The sequence below is a fragment of the Mesoplodon densirostris genome, chromosome 8 (assembly GCF_025265405.1).
Source record: "Mesoplodon densirostris isolate mMesDen1 chromosome 8, mMesDen1 primary haplotype, whole genome shotgun sequence".
In the NCBI taxonomy this organism is placed as follows: Eukaryota; Metazoa; Chordata; class Mammalia; order Artiodactyla; family Ziphiidae; genus Mesoplodon; species Mesoplodon densirostris.
In genome coordinates, this window is record NC_082668.1 from 79602219 (window position 1) to 79629366 (window position 27148).

The 27148-nt window shown below is 41.7% G+C and overlaps 1 protein-coding gene across 2 annotated transcripts in view; it reads right to left on the reverse strand.

Moving 5' to 3' along the window:
- The window catches only part of ITGB6 (integrin subunit beta 6), a 70341-nt gene that overhangs the window by 27952 nt on the left and 15241 nt on the right, over window positions 1–27148 (reverse strand). For both annotated transcript variants that reach the window (XM_060106251.1, XM_060106252.1), the window contains exons 7-8: window positions 24406–24501; window positions 5273–5362 (exon numbers count right to left, since the gene is read on the reverse strand). In XM_060106251.1, coding sequence (XP_059962234.1) covers window positions 5273–5362; window positions 24406–24501 — 186 coding nt within the window. The remainder of the gene's footprint in view (window positions 1–5272; window positions 5363–24405; window positions 24502–27148) is intronic.

The window sequence follows — 27148 nt, forward strand, 5'->3', positions numbered from 1 at the left end:
CAGTGCCAGGAGTGGTACAGAATGGAGAAAAGAGGGGCTCAACCCAAGCCTGCACCCTTACTGTCCAGGGAGACACCAGACCACAAAGAACCCTGAGGTTTGGAGAGATGAGTTAACACCTGCGGGAAATATTCCATGAAGCTTTTAGGCAGGGGTCTGATTTACTGAAAAGGCAGCTGCAGGGAGGTTGTCTGGAAGGCACGTGCAGGACAGGCTAGAGGAGGGGACAGGAAGATTTAAGTCAAGGAGGCTGGCATGTTGCTGCATTCGCCACGCCTGAGGCGTGAGGAGCAGGGATGCAGTGGCTGGGATACGCGATGACAGGGGTGGAAGAGGGGAAGACTAGATACAGGGCGTGTGGGTGATGGCAGAGGGGTATGTAAAGGCAACGTTTCCCAGGGGGAAGAATGTCAAGGAAGGGGAAGGGAGAGCTGTTTTTGGGGGGAAGGCTAGTGTTATTATTCAGACCTTCTTTATTCCTCTTTCTTTTATAGAAGAGAAGTCTGTATTTGGGGGACTTCAAAACCAAATTAATTTCAAATTAATTTCAAAACCAAATTATTTTTAAAAAACAGAATAAAAACAAATTGTAAAATACTATGAATTAAGTTATACTTCATCTAAAAGGATTTGAGTCCCTATACCCATTTCACTGATAGAATTTTAAAAGCATATTCTGCTTCAAACTTTCCTGAAATATAATTTTTGCCAGCTGCATGGTACGATGACCCTGCCTTCCTCCTAATTCTAAGTTGCTGACTGTAAATTCTAAGTCTCTCCTCTTCCCTGCTTTGTTACTTGCCCCACGTGGTCACTCCTTCCGTAGATGGGCACAGGCTGACTTTTCAGAACGTAGCCTTTGTCAGAGATTAAAGTGTCATTTCGCAGTCCTAAAGATTATTCCCATCATGTCTTAAGATTTCAGTTTCTGCCAATTTAGCATTAAAATATACCCTTTAAATCTGTTTTATCTCAACTAGTTACATTACCAGTTTATTCATTCAGAAAATATTTATTGAGTGTCCACTATGTACCAGACAGTGTTCTAGGTGCTTGGGAAACAAAAACGTCTAAAATAGCTTACCCCTTGATTGAGTTTATACTCCTGTGTGGGAAGACAGAAAGGAAACCACACAATAAATAAGAAAATTATGTAGTACGAGGAAGGTGATAAATGCTATGGAAAAAAGTTAGGGTGGGATAATGAAGATTAAGAGAGTGTGGGCAGGGGGTATAGGCTACAATTTTTAAAAAGTGATCAGGGTGGGATTCATTAAGAGGGTCACATTTCAAGAAAGTGAGAGGAAATTAGCCACGCAGATATATGTGAACAGAGTGTTTCAGGAAGAGGGTGCAGCCAATGCAAAGGCCCTAAGGCAGGAGCATGTCTGGCTTGCTCTGGGAGCAGAAGGGCGAGGAGGGCAGGTTTGCTGCACTGGAGCAAAATTAGAGGAGAGTAGCGGGAGGTGAAGTCAGAGGTGACGGGGTGCAGGGGAGGAGACCTGATAGGGTCCTTGTAGGCTGTTATAAAGAATTCGGCTTTTACTCTACGTAAAATGACAAAGCAATTAGGGTCACCAACAAAAGAGTAATAGGAGTTGACTTAACATGTTTAATGAAACTTCTGGCTGTTTTGTTGAAAACAGAATGTAGGAAACCAAAGGTGGAAACGGGAAATATCATTTAGGAGGCTTTTGCAATAATTCAGGTGAATGAGGATGGTGGCTCCAGGATAGTGGACGCAGCAATTGGATCAAACTCTAAATAAATTTGAGGGTAGAGCCAACAAGATTTCCTGATGGATTAAATGTACAGTGTGAAAGAAAGAGGGGGAGTCAAGGATCGTTTGAAGCTTTTTGGTCCTAGCAACATGAAGGATGGAATTACCATGAGTTGAGAAGGAGAAAACTATGGCAAAATATGTTTGGGAGAGTCCAGGTTACCCTGCTGATTTGCCAACTAACATATCAACTGACTCCTAGATCTCTCCATTTGGATGTTTACTAGAGAAATATAGCATGGTTGCTGGGCAGCATTGAGGGCCAGCTTGAAGTCCGTGATCATGAATTTAAAGTGAGATCCGGTAGCATGATGGTATGTTTTTCCCATTCCCATTCAGCTGTGCAGAGTGGAAAGTTGGATTTTACCAGGACCACTATTGGCCAACCACCTCAAAGGAGTGCAGGGGAGTTAAGAGTGTGTCTAAGGAGTGACCACAATGTTTGAATTTAAGCTGAGGGGCCAGGTGAGAGAGGACATCAAGGGGATGAGGAACTGTACACAGAGGACAGGGTCAATTAATTGGAGATCCTGATGGGTTGGAAGAAATTTTAGGGGAACTAGCAAGAGTGAGGTGAAAAGACTGGAAATGGTGAGCAGCGAATGGATTGCATGTAACTGAGACTATCAGCAATGATAAGGTTTAAGGTATGACAAGAGTGTGAAGGTATGAGGAGGTAATTAAGAGGGAAGGGAACAAGATCATTTCAGAAGCAGAGTTCAAGAAACTGAGAGTCCAGGGTATGGGAAGGATCATCTATATGTATACGTATGGGCTGAAATCATTAAGAAATAAGACAGGAGTGGTGTTGGAGACCGTGGCACTGTGAACTCAATGAGAAATGAGGGGTATGACCTGAAAGTTTGTAGATGACAGCAATTAGGAGTAGTGAGTGACATAATCTAATGTAGGAAGTCTCAGCAATGATCTAATTGGGATATCATATTGCAAATTTCACCAGGAATATTTTAATGTGAATTTCCCAAAGAAAGGACATAAATGTTTGTTTGTATATTTCATCTTTTCACTCATTCATTTATTGAGCATATACTACGAACCAGGCAAAACAAAACAAGTCACTTCTCTTCTGGAACTTAAGTGCCAACAGAGGACCTTACCCTTGGGAGTATGGATATTTCAGCAGCTTTTATTATGTGGTTAGGGAAGGAAGGAATGTAGTGAATCATGGCCAGGTGAATACACATCTGGTAGTTAAGGCTTTTGAAATGTCAGTACAGCACTGTAAAATACTGAGCTGAGGTTTGTCATCACTAATCATAAACACAAATTGTTTGCCTCTGCCCCACTACAAGTCAGAAGCATTTTATGTTTTCTCTCAATATAGTCTCTTTCCTTCTCTCTCTTTTTTATAGGTTGGAAAGAAATCTAGTCTGTGGATCCCCATATTTTAAGGTCCTTTTAGGATACATTTAAAGAATAACACAACAGAAAAATAACTTGAACCAGTGCCAAGATCTGTTGCATACCTCACAGTGACTCATAGAGTTTCAATCATAACTCCAGAGCAAGATGGTCTGATATAAGAATTACAGACACTTCATATTTTTGAGACAGTAAAATAAAGACACAAGATTCACTTCAAATGTTTGATGTCTTGATTTCAACTACTCTGTAAATTATGTGAGTGATTGGGGATGTAAAGTGAGACATAAACTCTGACAGAGCAAGCAGGGGCACAGACAGGGCTGGTCAGACAGGAGGGGAAATATTTTTGACAATTCACTGTTTTCTACTTTGCTTAACTCCTTTGAAAATATGAGTGGCCAGCACTTTTGAGAGTCCTGAGTTAAAGAAAATTGAGTGTGTTCTAATTCAGTGAAGAATTGCCATGTGATTTTACTTGATTCTGCACATTAAAACTTTACTGCATAAGTGGGAGGAAGGTTTTTATAGTATTTTGTTGACAAGCTTTCCTGTCTGGAAGAATTTCAAGCGTGAACTAGCATGGTGATTAAATTTTTATGTGAGCTAAGAAAACTGAAGTTTCTGAGCGTATGAATTTAAAAAAAAACCTCTCATCCTATAACTTTAATGGACCATCTGTATTTTCTTCTTTGAGAAAATGTATTCGAGAAAAAATAACTTGCTTTTCCCTATTAAGGTGAGTTTCAAAATTGGTGGGGTGATGTCAAAAACACCGTTTTTTTTTTTCTCAAAATACGTGACTCTTCCTTCCCTTAAAATTCTCCCAAGACATCTGTGAGAGGAATCTGGACACACCTATTTTTAAAAAACTTTCCAGATGATTCTGAAATGTCAAGAAATACTGGTTCAGTCTATGCTAAGTATTGGCATAGAGTGCATATGGGTCATTTATTTGTCATTTTAAAGGATCAAAATTAGAATTTTATTCATTTGCTATTATGTAACTCTGTTTAGAGCAAATATTAGAGATTTACTGCTTTATAAAAGTTTATTTTTTTCATACCTGTCCTAATTTAGAGCTTCATCTTTGTGTGTGTGTGTGTGTGTGTGTGTGTGTGTTTGTGTTTCTGTGTAAGTAAAGGCAAAAAGGGGGGATGATAATGATATTTAGGAACCAAAATAAAAAAGAGTTGGCAACTGGTCATCCACTGTTGATTGAGTTATGAAACGGTGACATAGAGAGAAAACATAGCAACCCTGTAGGTATGGATCTTATTTTAAGGGAAGAATTCTGTCCTCAGGCACTAATTTACAAAGACAAGGCAAAAGAAAAAAAATGTATTTATGTACATATCTGACATAAAACCAGTGGAAAATTTCTTTGGTTCTCAAAAGCAGAAAATCTACAAAGTGGTTCCTGGTGTGCTTTGGTGTTTTTTCCCTTGAGTTATGATTGAGTCTCATTAAGCCTGTGGAGTTAGTTCTCATAGCTCTGTTACTCGTTGGCAATTTAAACTTAAATTTTTTCAGGCAGGGAAGAGGGAAGCTTAATTGTACGACTCATGAAGCCTTTTCAGTAGAATTAAAATTTTGCAAGTGACAGTGCTGTTGTTGGTTATTACTATAAAAACAACCCTTATGATCAGGTTTATGATTTTTCTACATTCTGCCCCACCTTCCGGAAAGAATATCTGCAAGTAAGGTGAACAAAATTTATATTTTGGATATAATTTTTTTTTTTTTTTTTTTTTTTTTTGCGTTACGCGGGCCTCTCACTGTTGTGGCCGCTCCCGTTGCGGAGCACAGGCTCCGGACGCGCAGGCTCAGCGGCCATGGCTCACGGGCCCAGCTGCTCCGCGGCATGTGGGATCTTCCCAGACCGGGGCACGAACCCGTGTCCCCTGCATCGGCAGGCGGACTCTCAACCACTGCGCCACCAGGGAAGCCCTGGATATAATTTTTTATATCCATTAGTGCAGAGAGATTTTCTTTGCATAAGCACTGTCTCTACCAACAAAGGAGAGCGCATTTAACAGCCTAAAGCATATCTTAGTTTTTAAACACCAAAGAAATGCATAAAGAAAACCCAAGAGTAAAATATCATACTTCATAAGCCGAGATGATCAGCTGGAGAATGTTTCCAGAGTCCTTCTGAAGTACCCCTACTGTAGCTCCAGGAATGAGTTTTGCATAATTCTGTAAACAAAAAAGAATAAGTCAATCTTTGCTCACTGTAATTGAGAAGCATTAAGTGTGGGTTCAACCTGCTGGTTGAGATCACCTCTCTTTAACTGGCCGGGAGAAACAGGCTCCAGATAATAAACGGGTGTTTCTCCTGAAAGTGTAGCCCTGTCTGGTGCTGCTTCCTGTGCTCAAGTGGAAAAATGAAAAGGCCAGAGCTGCTGCTGGGGAAATCCAGCACCTGCGGTGGCCTTAGTCTAGGGCTGTGATTTACATCACAATGGGAGTCAAGTCTCAAATAGAAATAACACTTATATAACATCTTCCATTCGTGGAGTATCTTTTGTCTAAAAAGTTCTGAGCATACTACCAGGAACTGTCTTTTCTTTTTTTTTGTAGCATTGCAGAAACTAAGGCTTGGGTCACGTGGGTCCCTCACTGCTCTCAGGTCACCCTGCAGGTCATTCAGTCCAGAGGTCTTAATTGTCAATCATTGTCAATCGCTTGGTGGAGCAAAGGAGTGAATAGTTTGGATGCTTGCTGTTAACTCCCCCTTTCCTAGCAGTAATGAGTACACTTTTAGGGATGTCAGCATGATATTGGGGTTGGTTGGGATCGCTCTCCACACAACATGACCCTGTGAATCAGCACCTACCTTTAAACTATCTGCATTCTCCACCTACGTTGCTTCCCCTGAGATGTCGTTCCTACCAGAAAACTCACAATATTAGCTCATCCCTTCAGGTACCAAACATGGCCAAGGACGGAAGCATTTCAAAGAAGGCAACTTTCTAGACAGCTGAAAATTACCCCTTCCTTAAGTTTTATGTTTTAAAACTTTCTTTTCAAACAGAAAGTTTTCGAAAATGTACAGGACACATTCTTGTCTTCATAAATAAAGACATTCAAGCATACCTTGACTTTTTTCTTGAAGAAATAGCCTACATATCAATATTAACTATAACTCTATAATCGTCAAAGGCTTCTATCCATAGAATTTGCAGATAGATCACATCCTTACCAAGTGGACCCCAACTGCTATGCTTTTGTTTCGTTTATTTGTTTTTAGTTTCTGTCTTCTCCTTGTTAAGCTGTAAGGTATCACTCGCCTACCAATTCACTCATTTATTCATTTACTGTTGCATTCACCAACATCAATTAAGGAGGCTTAATATGCTGTGCTACATCAAGAAGAAACAATCACTCATTTTGTCAGCTGTTCTCTTCTAAAGTTTCCATGTATTGTGAAATCCGATGACTGAATTTATTATAATTGTAGGTAAAAAAAAAGAAAAATAAGCTTTGAGTGAAGAATTTAGGGCTTCTCCTAAAGTTCAAGCATAATGATATCCTATCTTATTCCAAAGAAGATTTAAGTAGTTTAGAAAACGCACAAAACTAAATTAGAATGAATAATCATGACAGTAAGTAAATAAATCAGGATGAGGGGAACCCAATGGAGGAACAAATGAAGCCAGGGTGATGTGGGAACACCAACATGTTATGGGAGGTCCCGGGCACTTGCAAGAGGTGGGCACCCGGCTCAAGTCCAAACCTTGTACTCCTCATTTATGGAAAAATGGGCTTTGGTTTTAATTTGTGGGTTTTGCAATGTTCTACTTATTTCACCATTCATAATTGTGTTTAAGTTTGAAGTTGATGGAAAGCTGAACTGTTAAAAAAGTGTCAGTCCTCCGACTGCCTTGACACTGTGTTTTATTATTGAAGGGGCTGTGGATAATAATCCAGGTAACATCCCTCCCGTTACTTTGGGTCCCTCCATCACTGCCTATTGAGGTGGGTCCCCAAGTCAGATAGAACTTGTCAAATACGAGGAAGGCACCGATTCATCGACTCACCTTTTCAAATAAACACATGTCAAAAGGGCCATGAAGCATGAGACCTGTGGTTAACAGCAAATACCTAAATGGGAACTTGAATTTCACTCAAGTGGAGCTGGAATGTGTGTAAATTTGACTGGTTCCAGAAGAGAAGGCGGAGGGAAACTTTAGAGTTTGGCAAAGAAAGGTTTAGAGCCTTTTGAAAGAGAATTTCAAGGCCCTTAGCTTTGCATGAAACTGCTATCCTTGAAAAATGTCCTGGTATCCCCAAGGCCAAGACATAATGGGTATTTTCCAGACGCAATAGTTCAAGGGGCCTCCAGATTCTGGGTTAATTCTTGGTTAACAAAGCCAAATCCATCTACTTCCTAAAGCATAATTATAATCCTGCATGTGGTGTGACATTTGGCTTTTGGCTACTAGGACAAGTGGTCTAACACTAATCACATTTGCTGATTGTCACCAGAGTGAGGGTATAAAGGAGTTGGCATCTAGGAGCAGTACCCAGGGATGACACTGATCATTGTGGAGAGGAAGACTATTAATTCATTTCTGGATGCTGATTCCCCCCCCCCCCAAAAGCAATGCAAATACCTAACTAAGAACATGGACAACTTGGCTTCTTGATCTAACACTGTAAAAAAATTACACTTTAAATCTTGTAGTATTATGATTACTGTAAATATCATGTGTCAGATTCATTTCTGTCACTAAAGCCCTAAAGTGTTATTATAAATTGTCCTGATTAAACATGTTTAATGTTAGAAAAAGGATGATTTTGCATGCCTGGATGTGATAAATTATAGCAGTGTGACCGGAAAAGAGAACTCTTGGCTATTAGAAATGATGAACTCTGAAAACGCGACGTGGCATGAGCTGATTAGAAATGCAAACTCCTACGCTTGGACTTGAATTTCTTGGGCTTACGTTCCCTGTTATCTGTCCATGGATTATCTTAATTATGGATTTTCTCCCTTTCCTCCCCACCATGCCACCCAGGAGTTCCTGAGGTTGCTTTTCTCACTCGTGTCTGCAAGGTTGGCTTTTTCTGCTCACCTTCGTTTCCTTAACTTCCTTCATCGAGCCCTATTTTTTCGTTCACGTTGCCCCAACCTCAAAGAAGATTTTGTATTTGTCCAACAGTCTGCATTTGCTCCCTAGAAATCTCCTGTTTGTCAAGGCTAGAGGATCAGAAGTGGACAGGCCATGATTTAGCGGGCAGGCATCGAAGGCTTCAGAGGATAGTGCCTGGATTCACACCTGCACACTTCAGGTTCCTCTCAGAGAGCATCTCTAAGTTCAGGGCCTCTGGGCATCTGGCTGCCAGAAATCAGGGGTGCACTCCTGCTGGGCTGAGGGCAGAGGAGCTGCAACCCCACATACCTGCAGCCCCAGGTAGCCGTGGACCGGCTGTTGGTTTGTTGTCTCTTTAAAGAGCCTCAGGTTGAGGACCTTGGCAGCCTCTCAGTTGCTCTTGGTGCTATATTGCTGTTCTCCCCATGGAAGAGACAGATCCTGACGGGGCCTTCATTTCTGCTTTGACTGCACTTCCTGTTGGGAAGTGTGACACTCTCACCTTCAGGTTCAGAGTCTGGCTCTGTTCTGGGATACAGCTTATTATTGGCTGTATCCTTGCTGGGCATTGTGATTGGGTTTTTGCCTTGGATGGTGACTCGAACGTGCCCTCATGTCCTCCTCTGGTGACATTTCTGCTGTAGCATCATGGGTTCCTCACCACCTCAGACTTGTCAGCCACCATTTTACACAGACCACACTACTCATGTGCCTCGTTGGGGGGGGGTGTCAGAAGTCAACTGGCCGTATATCTGCTAGTAGCATTTTTTTTTTTTTTTTTTTTTTTTTTTTTTTGCGGTACGCGGGCCTCTCACTGTTGTGGCCTCTCCCGTTGCGGAGCACAGGCTCCGGATGCGCAGGCTCAGCAGCCATGGCTCACGCGCCCAGCCGCTCTGCGGCACGTGGGATCTTCCCGGACCGGGGCACGAACCCGTGTCCCCTGCATCGGCAGGCGGACTCTCAACCACTGTGCCACCAGGGAAGCCCTGCTAGTAGCATTTTAATAAAGAATTTGTAAAACCAAATATTTAGAGCAACCTGCTGCTTCTCTTTAGGCTTTGTGCTTGCTTAACTCTTTCTGTGGAGCCTCACTGATGTGGAGGGATTTTATGCTCAGCGCCGTTTATTTTCAACATTATATGATTAACCAACGCCACTGTTCTTGTTCTTTAACTATACTTACTAAATGTGTTTTTGCTAAAATATATTTATTAAAAGGTTGGCTTGTATAGATTAAGAACCTATGATCTTATGTACGCTTCTCAAAAAATATTTTCTCTAGTCTTTCACAGTATTTTTTTGGTCATCATCTTGTGATGACCCACTTTAGTTGGTGGCTCCTGTTTCTGCATTCTCTCTCGCTCTCAACTTTAGTAGCAGTATAACACACATACACAATGTACAAGGAATAAGTATACAGTTCAATGAATATTTAAAAAGTAAACAAGCAAGTACAACCACCACCAAGATCAAGAAATAAAACACAATCAGCCCCTAGAATCCTCCCTTGTTCTGCTTCCTAGTCGTTACTTTTCCTGTAAAAGCCTACCCGCTATTTTAACTTTTATCACTGTAGAAGTCGGGGGAGATATCTTCGTTGCCTTAGGGAAAACAAAAATGTCTTAAGTAGGACACCAAAGCATGACCTATAAAGGAAAAGACTGATAAATAAAATTAAGAATTTCTGCTCTTAAAAGATGCCTTTAAGAGACTGAGAAGAAGCCATTGAATGGGAGAAAATATCTGTAACACATGTATCTGGATCAGCACCAGAATGTTCTAACAACTCCTACACACCAGCAAGGAAAAGACATCTCTTGATAAAAAATGGATATGTCAGAGGCGAAAGAGTATGTGAAAAGTGTTCAACATCATTAATCATTAGAGAAATATACACTGAAACCACAATGAGATGCCAGGGTGCACCCACTACAATGGCTACAATTGAAAAAAACTGATGATGCCCTTACACACTTCCTGCTGGAGTCTAAATTGGTACAACCACTTTGGAAAACTAGTAGTAGCTACTGTAGCTGAACTTGACCTAGCAGTTCCACTCTTAGGTGTATCCGCACAACAGAAATGAACCCACAGTGTGTGGCTGTTCTGAGATGAGCAAATGTGCAGAGAGGCATTCATTCTTGTTGCCGTCAAGAAGATGCTTCTCAGTAATGAAGATGTCACCTAAATCGGAGAAAGTGCCAGTAATTCTGAAACAGTCTCAGATCTTTCAGGTGTTTGGCCATAAGAAGTAATCAGTTCCTACCAGGATGCCTTCTACCTGGGGGTGGACCCAAGGGAGGTGTATACTGAGCAAACTTCTTGGTATTCACAGCACAACCTGCCTCTTTCTTAATCTCACTCCTTCCACAGGAGCTGGTCTCAGGACCCAGTCCTCCTGAGCTGCAGTTACGAATTCAGGGAACCTCGTAACAGGGTGGAGAGGTCCTCATAAGCTTCCTGACATCTACAAGCACCTCCTGCTTTTCGACACCCGCATCCTCAGAAACCCAAGGCTCCTGGAGCATCTGTTGTGTGGGGACTCTGGGGCAGCACCAGGGAAGTAGCAGAAAGGCTGAGGAGGGGATCACATTGCTCTTTGTCTCCTCCATCCTACGTCCACTCACTGGTCTGGTATGATGAGCCCATCCTGCAGATGGGGCTAAAGGCACCAGAGCTCGCCTGATCGGCTGAACTACCATGATCTGGGAGAGAATAACTGGCACTGACATTCCTACCTGACAGTGTCATCTCTTTCATTCTCCACTGAAGCTCTATTTACTGTACTTAGGTACCATTATTATCCATAATAATATCCATTATTATACCAAGATACTGAGGCCAAGAGAGTTTAGGTAACTTGCCTGAAGTCATCCAGCCTGGAAGTAGTAGAGCTAGACCCACCTGCCATGCTCTGTCCTGGACTTAGATCTCTTAACCAGGCCACTGACAGTAGGTGTCTGGAAATCGCTCTCCTTGTCTGGTGATATCATTGGTGAGTCAGAGAGAGGTTAATGAGTAAACCTAAGTTAACTGAATGTATTCGCTTTCTGGGGTTGCTGTAACTAAGTACCACAAACTGGGTGGCATCCAACAACAGAAATTAATTGTTTCACAGTTCTAGAGGCCAGAAGTCTGAGCGCAAGTTGCCTCAAGCTCCCTCTGAAAGCAGTAAGGGAGAGTCTCTCTCTGCCACTTGCTCACTTCTGGTGGTTGCTGGTAATCCATGGCTGTCCTTGGCTTGTAGATCGTCCTCCAGTCTCTGCCTCCATAGTCACATGGTGCCCCCTTCTGTGTCTCTGTCTCTGTGTCTCTTCTAAGAACACCAGTCATAATGGATTAAGGGTCTACCCCGCTCAGGTATAACCTCATCTTAACTAATTACATCTGCAAGGCCCTATTGCCAAACAAGGTCACGTCCTGAGGTTCTAGGTGTTAGGACTTTAACATATCTTTGGGGTGGGGCGGGGTGGGGCACAGGCACAATTCAACCCATAAGATTCTGCTAGGGCTCTTTTGATTTCTTTAACCTTTAAAGATATATATTTTTGATTTATTTATTCTACTTATTTTTGGCTGCGTTGGGTCTTTGTTGCTGCATGCAGGCTTTTCTCTAGTTGCGGTGAGCGGGGGCTACTCTTCGTTGCTGTGCGTAGACTTCTCATTGTGGTGGCCTCTCTTGTTACGGAGCACAGGCTCTAGGTGCACGGGCTTCAGTAGCTGTGGAGCGCAGGCTCAGTAGTTGTGGTGCATGGGCTTAGTTGCTCTGCGGCATGTGGGATCTTCCCGGACCAGGGCTTGAACCGGTGTCCCCTGCATTGGTAGGCAGATTCTTAACCACTGTGCCACCAGGGAAGTCCCTAACCTTTAAAGATTTTAAGCCTTCGTTTTACCTGGAAAAGTGAGTACCTTTCCTGGTCACAGGGCTAATAAAGTCTTGACTTTAAAGCAAGCGCTCACTTGGCTCTCCCTGCTCACTGTGCAAATGCCAACAGCCATGGGCGGGGAGTCTCATTGGGAAGTTAAGGTAATAATGCCTGGTATTTATATATATAGGGGTTTAGAGATTATAGAACACTTTCCTACTCAAAGCAAAAAGAAAGGAAGAAAAAGCGTTGTGTCCATAATCACTTTCACATTGAAAGGCTACATCTTGAAAGAAATGTAAGAAGTCGTGAAACCATAGAGGCAAAAACATTTTTCTTCCTGGGGCACTGTACTGTACTTTTTATCTGGTCAAAGTAAAACAGCTCTTTGCAGGTGAAAGCCCGCTTTTGTCAGGAAGTGTGCTTCTTCCAGAGCTGGGGGCCGGCTGGATTGGCTGAAATAAGTCCTTCTGAAGGTAATCAGTAGGCTTTCTTCCCGTGAGGTCTTTCATTCTTGTGAGGTTTTATTCTCCTGTTCATTATCGGTAAACTCAGGGCTCCCGGTATTATGCAAAAGTTTACCCCCAGGCTCGACTGTGTTACTAGGACTCCCAAGATTCCAAAAAGAATATGTAATTGTTTCTGGCACTAGGTAGCATGAATGTCTGTCTCTGGGTTGCCTGATATCGGCTTTGCCTTCAGGCTTTTAATTGTCCGCATTCCACAGTCAGACCGGCAGCGATGGGGGTGTGCTAATTAGATCAGGTGCTTGATCTTGAAGTCTGTACCAGCCATGACTAGGTAGTCGGCTTCGGAACTTTTGAGCACTCCCTGTCTTTCTCCCAGTCTGCCCTGGAATGTAATTATCTTGTCAGCCGAGAAGCTGCAGCGCACAGCTGAACGAGTGCTCGGCAGCAGTCACAGTGCGATAAGGGAAGACAAATGGCCCACCGTGCGTGACTGTTCTGAGACAAACAAATGCACAGAGAGGCATTGGAGAATGGAGGCTGAGAGAACAAAGGGCCTACACTGAGTATTTGTTCCTGAAGACACTTCAGATCTTCTCTTAATAAGATTACCTTGCCTTTTTTTTTTTTTTTTTTTTTTTTTTTTTTTTTTTTTTGCAGTACGCGGGCCTTTCACTGTTGTGGCCTCTCCCGCTGCGGAGCACAGCCTCCGGATGCTCAGGCTCAGCGGCCATGGCTCACGGGCCCAGCCGCTCCGCGGCATGTGGGATCTTCCTGGACCGGGGCACGAACCCGTGTCCCCTGCATGGGCAGGCGGACTCTCAACCACTGCGCCACCAGGGAAGCCCGCCGCCCCCTCGCCTGTCCATTTTAAAATCAGATGTTTTTAAAACTATTGAATTGTATGAGTTTTTTATATATTTCGGTTATTAACCATTTATTGGGTTGCAAATATTTTCTCCTATTCTTTGGTTGCCTTTTCATTTTGTTGATGGTTTCCCTTGCTGTGCAGAGGTTTTTTAGTTTGATGTAGTCCCACTTACTCATTTTAACTTTTGTTGCCTTTGCCTTTGGAGTCAGATTCAAACAATTACTGCCAAGACTGATGTCAAGAGGAGCTCACCATCTATGTTTTCTTCTAGGAGTTTTATAGTCTTAGGTTTTACATTTAAGTCTTTAATCCATTTTGAGTTAATTTTTGTGTATTGTGGAAGATAGTGGTCTAGTTTCATTCTTTCACATGTGGATGTCCAGTTTTCCCAGCACCGTTTATTGAAGAGATGGTCCTTTTCCCATTGTATATTCTTGCCTCCTTCATTATAGATTGATTGACCACACATGAGTGGGTTTATTTCTGTCATATGATCCAGCAATTCCACTTCTGGGTATTTATCCAGAGGAAATGAAAACACTAATTTGAAAAGATACATGCACTCCATGTTCATTGCAGCATTATTACAATAGCCAAGATATGGAAGCATCCTAAGGACCCATCAATGGCTGAATGGATAAAGAAGATATTGTATACATATACAATGGAATATTACTCAGTGATGAAAACGAAAGGAATCTTGCCATTTGCTACAAGAATGGACCTTGAGGGCATTATGCTAAGTTAAATAAGTCAGACAGAGAAAGACAAATACCATATGATTTCACTTACACATGGAATCTAAAAACAAACAAACTAATCAAATCAGAACAAAATAAACAAAAAAGCCAAGTTCATAGATTCAGGGAACAGATTGGTGGTTGCCAGGGGTGGGGAGGTGAGGGTGGGGGCAGGAAGTGGGAGGGATATGAGTGAAGGAATCCAAAGGTATAAGCTTTCAGTTATAAAATAAGTCATGGGATGTAATGTACATCATGGTAACTATAGTTAAAATACTGTATTGCATATTTGAAAGTTGCTAAGATAGTAAATCTTAAAAGTTCCCATCACAAGAAAAAGATTTTGTAACAGTGTGATGACAGGCAGTAACTAGACTTATTGTGGTGATCACTTTGGGCTGTGTATACAAATATTGAATTGTTATGTTGTACAGCCAAAATGAACATAATGTTATATGTCAATTATACCTCAATAAAAAAAAAGAAAAGAAAAAAATGCAAAATCTCAGGCCTCAGCCCAGACCTCCTAAATCAGAGTCTATATTTTAACAGACTCCCTGGGTGATTGGAGACACCAAGGGAGATTTTTAAAAATACTGATGCCTGGGTCTCAGCCGCCGAGATACTGATTTAATTGGATCAGGGTATGACCTGGGCCTTGGGTTTTTTAGAAAGCTTCTTAGATGATTCTAATGAGAGCCAAAGTTTAAGAATGTCTGGTACAGAATGACCTGTCCACACCATTCTTGTTGTCAAGAGGATGCTTCCAGGAATAGCTCTGGCAATTTGGAAAATAAAGTTGTTATGTTTTTAAAACTATATACCTGTAATCCATATGGGGTCCTCAGTTTGTCATACACCTGTGACATCTATTTTCTACTCAACAACAAAAGTGGTGTTTTCGAATGCCTTCTACCCATGGAATAGCACTATGCTTGCCTCCCTTGGCCTTCAAGACTGGGGGGTCTTGTTTTAGCCTACCTTGCCCACTCCATCCCCTTCTACCCCAGCTCACATCAGGCTGACAAACCTCTTTTCAGTTTGTCAAACACACTGAGCACTGAGTACTTTGCTACCTCAGGGCCTTTGCACACTACTTCTCCTCTTGACCGCTCTTAACCTTCAGGTTGCTGCTTTATTCATCACTTTTTAAAAAGGGTCTTCCCTGAAGATCCTATGGAAGTAAGGTCTCACACTCTCCTCTTCCATTTTTCCCCATTGCTGTACACTACTTTCCATTTTCTTAGTAATTCTTTCACAGCTTTTAATATGTGGCCCAAATATTTCATGAACATACTAAAACATAAAAAATTATTTGTTGTTTAGAAATTCAAATTTAATTGGACATCCTGTATTTTTATGTGCTAAATCTGGCAACCTTATAGAAGAAGTATGCCAACCCCTGAATTAGTGAATAAAATGTGCCCAAATTGTTCAAGCTCAATAAAATTTTCTGTTTCAAAAATTTTCTGATTACTTTTTGAAGATTCAAGACTGTAAGGGCAACAAGATACTGAACTATGTTGTAACTAACAGTGGCCCCATTGTAGCATAGTTTGAGTTCTTTCAGATAATGAGCCGTAAAGTTAAAACATATAATACTCTCAAATTTCTCTTATGTTTGGGAGCTGTCAGTTTAACTTGCCCCTTGTGCCTTGATGTCCTCTGTAATTGTGTGAAAGGCTGTGCCATGTGGAGAATGCATGGGTACAGTTAAACTCTGCATGCTGGTCCAAGAAGGGGTGAGCTTCCTTTAATCATAGCTATAATTTGGTCCAGCCTCACAGATACAGAGTGGCCACCTGCAGCCATAGGAAAGGCTTCAGGGGATAGATGGGTAACTGAGTCCCCTCACACTGTGGACCCTCCTAGGAAGGGAAGTGTAGGTACACAGCTCTGAGCACTTTGCAGCATGGAGAAGAGCCTTTGAAGGAACTGAGTTTGTTCACAGATGTCAGAGTCCTCACCAGTAGGGCACTTTCAGGGATAAGAAAATGGGTACTAGAAATAATTTGTTGGTCCTATTAAAGATGTTGCATGAATGTATAAAAAAGTAACCAAGTATCATTGGAATATGTAAAAAAGTGACCTGGTAGGTAAAAGTGTAGTAATTGTGGATGTTCTGGGGCTGCTAGGGGTGGGCAGCAAGTTTGCTTTTATTTTAAAACACACACCCTCTAAGTCTGGCAACCACAGATTCAGAATTCTGTAGAATGACCCTGATTTCATCTAATGCTATTCTTATTAATAAAAGTGGTTGTTCGACATATAACTAAGTGCAACTTAATTTTTATGCCTTTTTAAGACTGTAAATATATAAACACATTCTAAAAATTTGAACATACTTAATACGTACAATCTGATACCAATTATGTTAAAACATGTAAATGCATGTAAAAACAAAAGAGAAGACATTCTAAAATGTCAAGAATGGTTAGCTGTGTCTGAGTAGTGAGTTTATGAGTGATCTTTATTTTCTTCATTGTGCTTTTCTGTATCCCCCTCTTTTTTTTTTAATAATGTATTAATTTTATCATCAGAAAAAGAGTTTTAATGTGTGGTTTTTCTTTTTTCTGTTTTGATTTTTGGGTTTTTTTCCCACACTCCCATGTTTTTGGTAGGAGAGTAACTAAGTGACACAACCACTTTGGAAAGCAACTTGGATACACCCAGGGGGGTTGAGGATGCCACTCCCCTGTGACCCAGGGGCTTCACTTCCAGACATGGATCCTCAACAGAGAACATGCCTGCAAGGATGTGCATGGCTACAACAATTGTAATGCTGCAGGATTCGAAATGATCTGAAGCCCTCAGGTACAAAGGAACATGCTACAGTAAATACAAGTAATGAAATATGTATAGCAGTGGAACAGAGTAAATAAGAGCTCTGAGTGTTTCCACGGATAAGCCTCAAAAACGTAACTTTGGGGGCTTCCCTGGTGGCGCAGTGGTTGAGAGTCCGCCTGCCGATGCAGGGGACACGGGTTCGTGCCCCGGTCTGGGAAGATCCCACATGCCGCGGAGAGGCTGGGCCCGTGAGCCATGGCCGCTGGGCCTGTGCGTCCGGAGACTGTGCTCCGCAACGGGAGAGGCCACAACAGTGAGAGGCCCGCGTACAGAAAAAAAAAAAAAAAAACGTAACTTTGGGGGCTTCCCTGGTGGCGCAGTGGTTGAGAGTCCGCCTGCCCATGCAGGGGACACGGGTTCGTGCCCCAGTCCGGGAAGATCCCACATGCCGCGGAGCGGCTGGGCCCGTGAGCTGTGGCCGCTGAGCCTGCGCGTCCGGAGCCTGTGCTCCGCAACGGGAGAGGCCACAACTGTGAGAGGCCTGCGAACCGCAAAACAAACAAACAAACAAAAAAAACCCCGTAACTTTGAGCACCACAATGTGAATATACTTAATGCCACAGAACTATATACTTAACCTATAAAATGGTAAATTTTACGTTGTGTATATTTTGCCATAATTAAAAAAAATCCTAAAACATAACATTGAGTCAAAAAGCAAACTATAGAAATAATACATACAGCCTGAAATTAAACTTGTGAGCCTAAACTATGTAATTAGTTATGGGTAGACATATGTTTTAATGCTTCACATAATAAACAAGGGAATGATAAACACTAAGTTCAGGATACTGGTTACTTCTATGGAAGGAAAGAGGGAGGCGGCAGTTACACAGCAGTCAACTGGATCTGAAATGTTTTATTTCTGTAAAATATTGGAAGCAAATATAGTGGCAAAATGTTAAGATTGGAGAAAGCTGGGCAGGAGGTATGTGGGTGCTCATTGTGTTACTCTATTTTTCCATGTGCTTGAATGGTATCATCATAAGAGGCCTACAGCCTGTGTCAGACCATGTGTCCCCTATTCCCCCTTTGGCCGAAACCTCGATAGGGGTCACCTTAGAGACTAGCTATTTTGGGTGGGTTGGCCAATGGCATAAGCTCCCTAACTGTGGGACCCATTCTTACTGCTCAGGGCTTAAATATCACACAAGGCAGAATCCAGATGTGTCTCTTTTCAAGTCCACACATATTCAGATTGCTCTACTTGTCTAAGTTAAGAGCAACAGTAAGTAAAATCCAGTGTTTACTGGCCTTGAAGCACTCTGCCGTTTGCAGGAAATGCTCTGCTGGTCCCATGGACTCTGTGCTCTTCCTGTTCAGTGACTTTCAAAAGTCGGTTACTTTGTGAAAAGGCTGCTTCTCTGCTGGCCTAGTGGTTAGGAATGGGCCTTCTCTTTCACTGCAGAAACTCAAGTTCAGTTGTGACTCAACTCAGTGTTTGGGGCTGTTGACTCAAACTGTCTGGGCTCAAATCCTGGCTCTCACATGCAACTTGCTTTTGGATTTTTGGGGGCGCTAAAAAGGAGATTAAAAGATAAAGTGAGTTAAAATAATTAACCCCAGCTGCCACCTAATAAGCCCTCAGCAAACCTTCCCTATTATTCTCATGGTCAGAGTTGCAGATTCTCTCTGGCCCTCAGTTTCCACCTCTATAAAGTGAAGCGCCAGCACTGTGATACCCTCAGCATCGAAGGTAGTTTTAAGATTGCCGATCAATTTGCTGCCCCTTCTAGTAAAAATGGTGAATAGAAAAGAGTAAAAACTTTGACAGATGTGAAAACTCTGGCCCCTTAGTAAAACTCTGCCTTGGGGTCTCTAGAACACAACCTCTAAAATGTGTTCTTTAGGTAAATCATTAGCCTACAAGTCTGCTAATGCTCTTGAGGCAGACACTGTGTCTTCTTTTTTTTTTTTTTTTTTTTTTTGCGGGACGCGGGCCTCTCCCTGTTGCGGCCTCTCCCGTTGTGGAGCACAGGCTCCGGACGCACAGGCTCAGCGGCCATGGCTCACGGGCCCAGCCGCTCTGCGGCATGTGGGATCTTCCCGGACCAGGGCACGAACCCGTGTCCCCTGTATCGGCAGGCGGACTCTCAACCACTGCACCACCAGGGAAGCCCTACACTGTGTCTTCTTCTCTCTAGTCACCAACCCTGGCCTGGCTCATGGATGCTTGATAAATGAATGAATGAATGAAGACTATGGTCAATAGCACCCTGGTTCTAATGATGTTAGACATTCTGGGTATTATGTAAATCTTGAAATATTTAGGCCTAGTACTGATGAAATCTCATTTTATATTTCTACACGGGTTTCCCTAAGAAGGCATCTCATTAAGACCCTGACTATAAATCTGTATCTTTTTTTCTGTGTGTTTATTTTCTGGATTATGAGTCCTTGTGTTCTTTAGAAGCAAAGTACTCTGTGTAACCTAGGGGGTATCTACTGATGATTTTTCATGTTTATTGTTTATTAATTAGTCTGGAAAATACTTCCAACCACTTTGCCCTGATAATCTGAAGACACGAGATTTTTTTCCAAAATCTCCCTCTCTGAGAGGTGTTTTTATTAATGAGGAAAGTGCAGGCAGCTGGCTCTCCTTGGTCTTTATTCCCAGATACCAGCAAATAAAGAGAAATCAAAATCCTTTTCCATTACACTTGAATTGAGAGCAATTTATTAACTCCATGGACGTTTCTCATAATCCAGAAGTTTTCTTTTTAATTCCTACACGATTTTATTTTCATTAAAAGCATAAATTTGGAATCCCCATAATTACAGGATGGGGTTCATAGATAAAGAACAATTTTTTAGACCGTGCCCTAAAATTAGCTATATTACAGCTAGCTATACTTTATCCGTGTATAAATCATTGGAATTTATGGTGATTTGTGCCCCCTCCAGGTCCAGAATCATTGACTACCAAAGCTGGAGGTCATCCACTCCAGTCCTTTTATTCAGTAAAAACCGATCTCAGAGATAAAGGGATTTTCACTGGAAAAAATTGTTTTGGTCTTTTCCAACAGTAAACGTTATAAAGCAAAACAATAATAGAACAGGCTACAAATAGCAAAAGGGTCCAATTTTTGTTTTATCTCCCTCCCTGATTTCTCTGCCTCCTTTCAGTTCCCTTGCTATGGTGAAAAGCAAAGCTCAAAAGATGAGGAAAAAGAGGAAAGAAAGGGTGAAATAAAAACTGGGTATTTTTTTTTGTTTTTTTGTTTTCAGTATGCGGGCCTCTCACTGTTGTGGCCTCTCCCGTTGCGGAGCACAGGCTCCGGACGCGCAGGCTCAGTGGCCATGGCTCACGGGCCCAGCCGCTTCGCAGCATGTGGGATCTTCCCGGACTGGGACACGAACCCGTGTCCCCTGCATGGGCAGGCGGACTCTCAACCACTGCGCCACCAGGGAAGCCCAAAACTGGGTTTTTGATTCCTGAAAAATTGAAACTTGTATACGGTAGACAATTTCAGAAGCCACACTTCTGAAACATCAGGCTCATAGCATATTGCAGCAGCCTTTGTGTTTGTTTTTAGATTAATGACCGTCAAGTGGTTAATCACTCGGGTTTTCCTTTTACAGACTAGGAAGAAGGCTCTGGAGCTTATCCAACAGGGTGATCCCAAGGCTGATGGCAGAGTGTTCCTTTCCTCTCTCGTGCCAACTGGATCCAAGTGGAGAAGAAACAGCCAAGGCTGCAGGTGACCATAATGGTAGGTCAGGCTCCCCCACCGGCTCTTGGACATGGGCTCCCTTGACCTTGACAGGCATTTGTCACACAAAACTCCGAATCCCTATTTAGAAACTTTGAACCCATTTGAGAAAAAAATGAAGAGCTTGCATTACAGTTTTTTTTTAATTCATTCAACAAATATTTACTGAGAATCTACTTTGTATTGAGAATTGGCCTAAACAGAAAGATGAGCAAGATCCACCATGCTCTTTCCAGAGTTAATAATAGGTTTTTTACCTCCAGAGGGGAGGGCCTTTTGGTTGGTAGACCAACCTGCTTGGGCCCCTGTCCCCATGCTTTAGACACATAATTCTGTCCTAATAACCACAGGGACATCAATTAGTGGCCACAGATATTACTGAAGTGTCTTTTACCAATACGTGTTGTTTACTTTCTAAGTGGTGTTTTAACATTACATCATAAACACCAGGTCATACAATTATTATATATATATATATATACAATAACAATTAACGTCATAAAACTCATCTTTTCCAGCCAGAGATAGATAGATAGAAAGATAAGAAAGATAGATAGATAGAAAGATAGATTGAAAGATAATGGGATATTTTAAAGTCTTGCAAATAATCCCAGGTGATTAATAACAGGATTTGACAATGTAGTAAAAAATGCTAACTTAACTGCTTTTCTCTCAGTCTCTCATTAGGAAGGAAAGACTAGTCAAATTAGACAGTTGGGGCTTAGTAGCCTGATACTAAATTGATGTAAATTAACAGTAGATATTTGAAAACAGCAGAGGAGATTAAAAAATTTTTTTAAAGCTTGGGTAATTGAATCCTGATTCAAAATGGTATTTAGCAGTTGTATGTAATATACTACCTACTGCTCAGTCTATTATCTATCATTATCTTTTGAACCCTGTAATTGGACAAACAGGAAACTATCCATAATAATAAGTTTGTTCAAAATCATCTGTTTGCTGGAGTCTGGGGCACACACTGCAGTCATATTGAACAGGAGGCAAAACTGCTCACTGTAGCCTTTCCATTGTTTGTTCATCTCTGTTACCACAAAGTACGGCAACATACACACCTGGGCAGTCCAAGGCATCTTACCAAAATTATTTTTAAAAATAGGCATTTTTTTCTTTCATTCCATGAACGGGAAACATAACTCTTTATTTGCTGCAAGATGGGCACCATTGAACCTGACCTAGCTCCTGTCCCAGGTGTGTGCACATAACTGTGCTTAACACAGAACTGGGGCAAGCAGTTTGCCTCCTGGAATTTCCATTAGATCCAACCACTTAGTTGCTTTATTTATCCTATCACTGGTTTTATTTTTCAGTGATTCTTTCGTTGTTATGCTGCCTCTATCACAGCTATCCAAACATCAGGTCACATGGGGCTCCTGCACACATAGGGCTCCTTCTAAGAGATTTAAATGGAAAGGCAACCCAAGCCATTACTGGTCTATTTTCAGTTTCCATTATCAATAAAACAAGAAACCAGCATTTTCATGCTGTGCAAAACCTTCAGGGAAGTGCAATGCCGCTGTCATTATCTTTAGACCAGGCTGCCGTCTACTCCCACTAATGCAGAGGAAATGATGAGTCCATCAGAATGAAAATAAAATAATGAAAGGATCAGAGTCACAGAGTGGGCTGCTGGCCTGGTCCACTGCATGGCTCCCTGCAAATGCCCCTTTGAATTTAGTGGAGCCTAGATGGTAAAAACCACAGGTCACAACGGAACATAAATTCACCTCCTAATGAGATTAGTAGGCAGGCAAAATAAATGTCCTGCTGTTACGTTAGAGGCAGGCTCTAATCTGGTGTTTTCCTTGGAAATGATCATTTCCTTTGCAACGGGGAACCTGTGGATGCAACCTGTTTAAATCCGACAGATTCTGTTTTGCCACAGAGCTATTTTTCAGCTTGCTCTGTCTTTTTAATAGCAATTTTGAGGAGGCATTTAAATGAGTTGTGTCTTAAAGACTATTACCAAAGTGAGTTATGGGTGTCTCTGTTCATGATCATCAATCGTGTTTCCCAGATCCCCCTTTTAAGAAAACTTTGTGCAACTCCTCCTCCCCTTTCTAAGCAGGAGCCTTGCTTTGGAGGAGGTGTGGTGACCCCCAGGGTCCTCTCACTCTAGCCTTACGAATCAAAGGCAGAATAGACTCACTATTGTATGTGGGGTACTTTTTAAAAATCTTTACCGCAACTCTACTACTTAAAACCACTGGAAACAAGTATCACATACTAAAAAGCCTTAAGAAAATGCCTAGATCAGGTGAACCCACATGGTCTCTGAGTAAACAAAGCCCTCTAGTATGTAGCTTGATTGCAAGGGACTTCCTTGCTTTTCAGCAGAAGGCAGTCTCACCTGGAGTACAATACCCTCCTCTCATTAAAAATGCAAGATAGGATCTCCTCCTGGATCCTTTCGACAGAACTTGATGCAAGTTCATGGATTGTACCGTCCTGAGCAGTGAGTGGCATTTAATCAAAGCCTTCTGTGAAATAATCTCAGTGTTTCCTGAGCCCTGTAAATTCACCAAGCGAGTTAAGAGGTCCTTTCAAAAGGAATGGGAGATCAGACTTTGAATTTAGGAGTATTTGAAGCTTCTGCATTGAAGGCACAGAAATTTAACGGACACATATTTTCTCAGGACTCAGGCTAGAGATTCCTCCTCTGTGAAACTGCCCATTAGGAATAATAGATCATTTATTTGCTAGTACCCCAATGCATGGCATTTTGACATATTGTTTTTCTGAGACTGGAAAGAAGCCACAGAAAACTTTTGCACTTGTAATATGTGTTTTACAGTGTATGCAGTGATTTATGAACATTTTTTCATCTAACGAAACAATTTCCTTTCTGCCATCGCTGCTTCCATTCAAAAACTTGAACTGCAAATCCAACTACTTTAAGGGAGAAATTATTTTTTGGCCCAGGGTTTAGCAAGTTTTTTGCTTTCAACTTTTCACTTCTCAATAGTTTGAGTTGCATCTCTACTTGTGTATTTTCTATGTATTGAATTTGCAAATGTCAGAGATTTAAGTCAAGTCTCCTCCCATTCTCATAATTTTCTCTGCTCGCTATTAACTCTCCTCATCAGATGAAAGAGCTCAAGGGAAGATAGATTGATTTTCCATTAGATTGGTGGTCCTGTGTTTATTGGTACTCGCTTCCAACTTTTCATTTCCATAACTGTTTCTTCCTTATCGCACCATATCTGTCCTCCACTCTCTGCTGCACCTCTGTGTTTATAATTTTTTTTTTTTTTTTTTTTGCGGTATGTGGGCCTCTCACTGTTGTGGCCTCTCCCATTGTGGAGCACAGGCTCCGGACGCACAGGCTCAGCGGCCATGGCTCACGGGCCCAGCCGCTCTGCGGCATGTGGGATCTTCCCGGACCAGGGCACGAACCCGTGTCCCCTGCATCAGCAGGCGGACTCTCAACCACTGCACCACCAGGGAAGCCCTGTGTTTATAATTTAAATTGCAAACAGTAACTGAATCCACTTTGCCAGTGTCCAGTATATCTGGTACGTGTTAATGATTACCTATTGGCCTCCTATGTATTAAATTCAGCATTAAAGTTTCATGTCCCATAATCGCCCTGAAGGAATTTCCCAAATCATGTTTGCTTACCTCATACAAATGAACTTGTTCTTGGGTTACAGCAAAGATCAATAATACGTTATTTTGCACCAGTTTATCAATGAGTTGTCCAATTGTTGGATATTCCTAAAATTTAACACAAAGATTTTAAGTATCTTCTTAACAAAAATATGTAAAATAAAGGAATATTTCTTTCAAAGATATCTTACTGAGTTTGGCATTTTCAACTCTCACAGGCATTATTGTGTCTATCACTCCAAGTAAACAAATACATAATTAGCATTATTTTCTTAATTGGCTTAGTAATTGTTTCCTGGATATTGTAAGTCAATTTAATTCCTTAGAGTCGGTGCCTGTCAACGTGGTGTATTATGCTCTGTCACTTCCAAGGAGATCACTAAATGTATCTAAAGACTTACAGTGTGTCATCTTTTCAAGGGTAGAGATACATGTCTTTTTCTAAGTGCCACTTGCCTGCAGGCAAATATTGGAGGGAATGTTAGAATTGAGAGAGGGACTATGACTATGATGAATGTGACCGAGGTGACTCTTGCAGTTCTGAAACTCTGACTGGAGTTGGATGGGGTGGGATGAGGGCTGCAGAAGGACCAACCTGCTGAGGAAGCACACACTGCCACTCCTAAATCCCTCTGACTTGAGATATCCCTGTACCAGTTCTCCAGTTTGGTCTTACTGCCTTTTTGATGTCACGAATTGGTTTTATGGGATGCTGCAATATTTTTACAGGGCAATTGAAAAGCCATTGTATTCAATTTACTTCTGTTGCATTGATACATTCATTCCTGAGTGATACAAGTACTTTAAGATATAAAGTCATTAATTATCATATTTGCAGATGACCTTTACTTTCCAAGCCTGGAAAACCTGGAGCACATTTGCGTGGCGTATGACTCCAAATGTGAATAATGTGCAAAAACACCCTCAGATGAGGGAGTGGCCTGCAAACAAGGGAACTAAGAATACCATGTAGCTTATGACTGCCGTCAGCCAAAGTGCAGGAACACTGACAAATAAGCCTTCTTGCACACGAATGTGGTGTGTTCATATATTCTCAGCACTTCCAGAATATTTTTGTCTTCAGCCACAAAGTTAAAGTTGAGGGAAAAGTATAGTTTTGCCTAAGATACTCAGGTCAATTACCCAACTGAAAATCTGGCTGTGTAATGCGTGCTTTCTATCCCATTTGGATTTTTATTAGTCGATATTAGCAGAATCCAGATACTATCTATAAAGCTTTCTGAGTCTGACATTCTCAGTCTCTGTGTTTCAATTGCCCAAACATTAAGTATCCTTCAACCTTAAGCCTGAGGTCCTCCAATGCTGGTCCCTACTTATCTCCAGATGTTCTCCAAACTTTCAACTGCTGTGCCTGTGTAGCCAGGATGGCACCACGTAGCCAGGATGGCACGACGTAGCCCTCCATAGGCGGGTGAATATGGTTTTCTATTTGATCCAGATCTATTGGTTTAATTCCCACAATTATATTCTAAGTTCCTCAAGGCCAGGGATCATGTCCTGTTATTTTGCGGCCCCAGGAGCCTGGCCCAGTGTTGAGAGCATAGAAAGTGCTCAGAGGACCTGGGGGCTATGTTGCAGGCAGGGAAATAGCCCACGGCTCTGTGCATTGTAGCAACTTACTCAATAAGAATCACTTGAACATGTATTAGAGGAGAAGGTCATATTAGGCAACAGGCAGTATTTGCTTCTGTGATCCTGCTTTTTTCTGAGATGTCTATTATGGGGCATTTGAATAGTTGCAAGAAAAAGTAACAAAAAAGGGATCCACTTCTCATAGTTTGTTACCCCTCATTGGCTAAAAGACAAAATGTGGCTACCCTCACTAATCCTGTAATATGGAAGGACAACCGATACAATTAAAAATATATAAATTTGGTGAACACTATTGATCAAAAGTTAGGTAGAAACAGCCATGTTGAAGTTTAGAAATTTAGGTCAAGAAATGATAGCAGATAATTCATGAACCATTAGAGTTTTTAAAACTAATTGCCAGCACTGTAGTAAGCATTTCTGTACATTATCTCACTAAATTCTTTTTTTAGAGGATAGTTTTTCCAATCTGATATTAGAATCCTGGGTTCTCTTCCCTCTTTCTTTCTCTCCTCTACACACACTTTTACAGCATTGGCATTTAAAAACGTCACTTAAATTCTCTGTACCATTTTTTCCCCAAGTGTTAAATGGGGATAATATGACCTTTCCAGATTACTGCTTCATAATTCAATTCTATTTTTAGTGTGTTCCAGACACTGTGCTGTCAGCAAATAGAGATAATAAACCAGTTCTTGTACTGAGGATGTATGTTAAAGACAGACAGAAACCAACAAGCACATTTCCGTATGGCGATGGCCAAGAAGCCATCTATGTATAAGAGCCAGGGGAGAGGTGATCACTTTGGGGCCCAGTGGAGGTCAAACAGGGTCCTCCCCATCCCCTGAGCAGTCATGATCGAGCTGGGTTTTAAAAGATCAGTAAGAGTTTCTCAGCAGCCTTGGAGGAAAGGGCATTCCAGACAGAGGGAATGACACGTGCACCAGCGTGGCAGCCTCATGGTCTGTTCAAGGGAAACAATTAGACACATAGGGTTCTGGTGAGGATCAAATGAGATCATGTACATCAAAAGAGCTCTGAAATTTTTACCTTGTTTTACAAAAGTCAAGTTTTTTTTTCTTTGAATGTCACGAGCATTTTTTAAATGACAAAAATAAGCCAAATTTAATAAGCTCCAGCCAAG